The 6,054-nt window shown below is 39.4% G+C and overlaps 1 protein-coding gene across 1 annotated transcript in view; it reads left to right on the forward strand.

Moving 5' to 3' along the window:
- The window catches only part of BCAS1 (breast carcinoma amplified sequence 1), a gene marked incomplete at its 3' end in the record, with an annotated part of 32,167 nt that overhangs the window by 17,709 nt on the left and 8,404 nt on the right, over window positions 1–6,054 (forward strand). Inside the window, exons 7-9 of the mRNA XM_010023278.1 lie at window positions 1,980–2,120; window positions 5,195–5,230; window positions 5,570–5,773. Of these exons, the coding sequence (XP_010021580.1) occupies window positions 1,980–2,120; window positions 5,195–5,230; window positions 5,570–5,773 (381 nt within the window). The remainder of the gene's footprint in view (window positions 1–1,979; window positions 2,121–5,194; window positions 5,231–5,569; window positions 5,774–6,054) is intronic.

Genomic DNA, 6,054 nt, shown 5'->3' on the forward strand with positions numbered 1-6,054 from the left:
AGCAAAGGTGAGCTTGGTGGGTTTTGTAGCAACATGCTGCCATCAGTGATGCCTCTGGCTTTAATCAGCTGGCTAAAGGCATGTATGCTTTCAGCAGCCTGAGCACACCCTCAGTTGACTGTCATTTCATCTGTAAATAGGGGAGTTTATATGAGTTGAGTCATCCTTCCTTGGATGAATTGATCCTTGGCAAGTGTATACCAATGAACATGGTATTTGGATCAGATCTGCCCCAGATCCTTCTGTCGCAAATCCTGACTTGTTCCCATTTTGCTGTACCTTTGGGATACTGAGAATGGTGCAGAACACCACAGGGACAAATGGCTGATTTTGGTATCAATGGCCACAGCCTCCTCATGGCACGAAGCACTTTGTAGGGAGCTTGTAGTTGCATTTAATGAAACCATCTTGAGACGAAGACCTCAACTTCACATTCTCACACGTGTTACATCCTGTTCTATGGACCTTCTACCCTATTAGTCATGGTCAACCACAGTGCTTGGTATTTCACATGGTAAATGCTGAAGGCTGATTGTTTCTTTGGAGTTTGGGTCTCTTCCTACTTAGCAATTCCTGGAAATTTTTGACAACAAAGTTTAAAGCTTTTTAGTGGTTGGAAGTTGCCCTGTACACATGCAAAATAAAACAGAACGAGGCTTGCAAAGGGACAAGGTAATTACCTGAAGGGTGAACACTTGAGTCATTTGTCATTGAAATATGATTTTTGAAATTTGTATTTCCTCACTATATGTTAGCCTGATTACTAATAAAATCAGGAAATAAATTGCTTAAGGGAGATCAGAATGAAGTCCAGAATGCTAGGAAGTAGTAAGTTCTTTGTACTAGGTAATCAAAGGCATCTTACTGCTTCAAAACCTGACACTGAAGAGTGAAGAATGCTGCCCCATATTATCTGTGTTTAGTCATATGTACAGTGCAGTTAGATTCTCTGCAATACAGAACAGATTCTTGTGTTAACTTGTGTGTATGTCAGAGCTCAGTTAAGCAACCTTGGACGCTTCTGGTTTTGCATCTCTTCTTTTTCTTATTACTGAAAAAATGAAAATGGAGAAGGAAGGAAAAAAAACCCTTTTTTTTTTTTTTTTTTTTTTCTTTCTTCTCCCCTCCCACCCCCCCCGTGAAAAGTTAAATGGAACATTTTAGCAAATGTTACTCACATTTTACCAAGACTTGTACAAAAGTCATGTATTTGAGCAGGCCCACCTCTACCCTATGCGGGGTAATTCACTATGTGTTGAAGCTGCAAATACCACTTCTTAAAAATAGCCTTTTTTCTTTTTTTTTTTTCTATAGAGACATGTATCGCTATTCCTTTATTTAGTCTTTTTTCAATGTGCTGCCTAGTTTTCTAGAGATCCAGTCTCCAATTAATCAGTGGGTGATGATTCCCAAAACAAGTGCCTCCTGTAGGTATTTAAAATGGAATGAAAAGAAAGCACTCATTCAACACTTAGTCTCAATTACTATTTTTTTGGTACTTCCATTTCTAACTAATTTTATGAACATTAGAACAAACTTGAAATATATAGCATATACAGTGAATATTTATAGTTCCCTTTTCCTAAATCATGCATTATGCAAAACATTTAAAGATTCCTGTAATACTGCAGTAAAAAGAATGAAGGTGCTTTCAAAGATTTATGCATCTGCCTATTTTAAAATTATAAATAACAAATTCAGTCTCAATCTTTGTGGAATTTGGGTCTCAATTTAATGAAGATTTTAGGGGGCAAATTGTGGTTTAATTTTCAGGAAGCCCTATTGTTGTACCATTTATATTTATTTCACTACTTGCATGAAAATGTCTAAGGAGAACTGAGTGATCACATAATTTGTTGTCCAGGGCTAAAAGGAAATGTTTGGTTTTAATACTGCATGTATGAGTGTTTGAATATCTTCCATGAACCAAATGAGAACTTTGCACTGAGTACTCAACTTTAAATGCTGTTGTACAAAAGGGATCAAAAGCGGAAAAAGGCCATGGTGGGCAACCTGCTCCGAAGACAGCGCCTGAATCCCAAACTAAAGGAGCCAAGAAAAAGAAGGCAGAGTCTCCCAAACTAGGACACAGTACATTTAGTAAACTCTTTAGGCATAAGGTCTGTATGAAACTCTAGCAAGAACAGAACCCTGAGCAGTAACAGATGGCTCCCATCACAGAGTGAAGTTATTTAATTGGTAACTGAATTCAGCATCTGGCCAGCTGTGCAGTGCTCTGAAAATCACTGGCATGAGCATTTCTGTGCCATGCATTATGAAAGCAATCTTCATGTGCAGCATTTCTCTTTATACCATCTGTGAATTCAGGATTCTGAAATGATTCCTCTAACCTTCTCCACTAACCTGCTTCCCAGTTACAGTTGCTAATGCTAACTAAACTTCCCTGGCCATTTAAACAAAACAAAAGGTACTGACAAACAATGAATTATATAGTTATGAACAGTGCCTGCAAGTGTAGGACAGGTTTAAGAGTTCAGTCTAACTACAATTAAGGCTTTATGGTCCACATTGCCTGGTGATTGGGTGAACTGGGGCATCTGATACGGCACAGAGAAGATTGGAACATGGAATTTCCTTCAGAAACAGTTACTTTTCACTGAAAACAAGTAATTGTTGGTTGAATTTTAAGTTTAGTTTGGAGGAAAAAAATGAGAATGCTTTAAAGCTGTTCAAAATGCTTTTTGTGCAAGTGGTTGTTTCAGAGGACATTGGCATTTATTTTTAAAAAGAAATCACTGAAAACTTGTGGTTTCAAGGTCCATATTTGAGCATTCCAAAAAAACGTGCTCGGAAGATAATCTGCCATGATATTCTATGTCAGGGAAGCAGAGAACTGTAGCTTTCTAGCCCAAAGAATGCAGAAGCAGAGACCCTTCCACTGGGGGAGGAAAGTAATTAATATTTAATGTTCACTCAGCACACCCACATGGAATTTCTGGTGAGTAGGGGGCTTTATAATCAAGAGCACAAGTCAAAGGGAGTTCTTTAAGTTATTTTCAAAACAAAAATGTTCTTTCCACTGTTTCATTTTTGAGATGTCGTCCGCATATTACTGAAGGAATAATTATCTTGCCAATGGCTTTAAATCTAGAGTCCTTGCTAACAGCTTAAAGTTAAGATCTCATCTTGCACATACTACATTGACGGTTTTGATAATACAATTAAAACATGAATGATTTGTTCATGATGAATTGGGGCTTCCTGGTAAAAACTATACATGGTTAAAATTTGTCAAGGTGCCAAGCCTCCTCTACAACAGTGAAAAATCTTGCAATGAGTTGTTGGGAGATACTGGTTTTCATTAGGCTATTTGATAGAATCTTAAAGACTTCTGGTCTGGAATGAAGGCCGTTATCTTGAAGGAATGTGGCAGCACTAAATTTTCACAACAATAAAATCTGTCTCATAAAATGTCATCACTTCCAAAATAGTTTTCTTGTTTCAAAGCTTATTTTCACAGCTTTCCTTCCACATACAAAATACAGAAGCAATAACTGAGGTATCATTTATGACATTTTAAGAACAAAGGAGACGGATTAAAATGGTGCCAACAGTTGGCTTGTAGGGCTGACTGAAAGTGGAAATTCAAATCAGAGCATTGATGTAACAGGCCAGCCCTGAAGTTATCACCTCTAGTAAAAGTGAAAGAAAAAGTAGTTTATATCTTTTCTTTTGAAATGCCTCAGCATCATGTGTCAACTGGATGAATAGGTAATGAATTCCTTTATTTAAAGTTATCACTTTAATATATGCATTCCTATTTAATTTTAAGCACTTCACTGTCTCCTCTGAAAATTCTTTCTCTGCAAGTCTTCCAAAATGCACTTCTCTGTACCTTAGTTAAGAACAGACTGACTATTAGGTTAACAAAAACATTGTTTTTCAGTGTCTTGTGTTTACATGAGTACTAACTTTAAAGTAGGTTGTGAACATTCATTTCAAACAGCAATGTGCATCCTAATATAAACCATAACATAAGCTGCTAGAATGTGATTTGGCCATTTGACCTCAAAGACGAAGTTTGGATGGCATTTGACAGTTGAGTCCCTGTCTGTTTTTACTCCCATCCATGTATATTTGCTTTGCACTGCATGCCAGTTTTGCAGTGTAACTGTACTGATTTATGGAAGTTTTACTTGGAAGAGAAGGGTTAACTACTTATTTTCAGCATTAGTACTGAAGGCTTGTGGCATTACTATTTCACTATTACTTACCACTTGCTTTGTGCCTTGTTTAATAAAGCTAAACACAAAAAGAAGTTCTTGGCTCCTGCAAAGTAACTCTCACCTATTCTTTCAAGAGATCCACATAGGATGTGGCAAGCTGCCTAAACCCAGGGGTGCAGGGCTCCCATTTACCTGAGTGAGGCTGTGGCTTGCTGCTCCTCTTTATACAGCTTAGATACTAGTCTTGAGTGTGAGCTGTGCTGGATGCTAGGGTCAATAGACACTGGTATGAATCACTGGCCAATGAGGAGTTTAAACAAACTGGATTCCTCCTGGCTTTGTGTATTCTAATGGAATCAGGAGACCCATCACTGTGAATGATTTCTTTTTCACAAAAGTGTGAGTGGATGGACAAAACCCTCCTCCAGCATCTGCAGAGCTGCTCTTTTTAGAGCTGCAACTCCTAAGTTATAAAGCCACTGCTGTTCTATGCCCTTCGTTTCCAGGCAGCCATCTGCCTATGTTTTGTATCCCAGAAAGCAAGGCTTCCCATGTCAGAGGTGACGTTAGCACGTCCCTGACTGGTATGCAATTCCCCAGCGGAAAAGACCCAGCTCTGGTTTGTACGTGTGTGCTGGAAGTTGCAGATGCAGACCCAGCTCAGAAATCTTTCAGTATCTTAAAACCCTGCACAATGTCTCATGTGAAGAAGCTGGGAATGGAGATGTAAACACACATATTTGTAAAGAACAAATTGAGGGCTGCAAGCATGGCGGTATGAGCACAAAGCAATTCAACACAGGGCTGCAATGCTGCTGCAGGTAGAAGGATGTGAGCTGGCAGCCTCACTTGTGCCAGAGATCAGTTTCCATGGTTGCAGGAGCCAGGACTTTCACAAACATTCACTAAAAATAAAATAATCTGTGACAGACAATTCCTGAACTGTGTAACTGTGAGCACTGACACTGCTGGAGACAGACTTGTCTTTGTGTTTTGTTTCCCTTCAGGCTGCAAAAGAGACCCAACAGACAACTAATACCAAAGTGAGTAGGATGATTCAAGTTATCTGTATGAATAATGCAATCAAAGAGGAATTATTCTCACTGTCATTTTCAGTCTCAAAGGCAGTGTTTTAATTTCTTTATCAATTGATCATTTCAGTTACAAAGGGTGGGTTGCTATGTAATCTGCTTCCTCTGTTCAAGACACTCATTTGAAAGGACAGGGACGCAGCTCAGGAGCTGCACCTTGTTGCCTCGTGTGTCCTGTGCAGTGGTGGTCTGCTGCATGCTTGTCTCTTGTACCAGATGATGCCTGAATTTGCTGGAGTATCTTGTTCCTTACATGCTTCCAACAGCCTTTGTGTTCATGATTCCTTCTAGAGCACTGAACAGCAGCCTGTTACCTCTGTAAAATCAGACAAAAATGTCCCTTCCTCTCAAGAGCCACAGGCAACTAAGCAGAGTACAAAAGCCCCCGAGCCTGCAGCCCAACAGCAGGCAGTGGCTAGCGATGCCCCCAAAGAGGTGACGAAGGAGAGATCATCATCTGCTCCCATGCCGCTGAGCAAGCTCTTTTGGAAAAAGGTATGTCTGGATTTCAGACGTGGTCCATCCCACAGCTTCATCTTCACATAGCATCTAGTGTTATTAAGTCAATATAGTAAAGCTGTCAAATCTGCAAAGTTCAGCATATCCCGTATGCTACATGCAAGAGGGGTATATACAATACATGCATGCACAAATGTGAGTTTTGGGCAGTCACATATGCACATGGCTAGTAATAGAGTTAGACTCCTGCAGAAGAATCTTGTAAAGAAGTCTTTTAAACCTGTCAGTGGTATTTTTTTAAACGATACTATGGAAGC

This window comes from Nestor notabilis, unplaced genomic scaffold, assembly GCF_000696875.1.
Source record: "Nestor notabilis isolate BGI_N333 unplaced genomic scaffold, ASM69687v1 scaffold18611, whole genome shotgun sequence".
NCBI lineage: Eukaryota > Metazoa > Chordata > Aves > Psittaciformes > Psittacidae > Nestor > Nestor notabilis.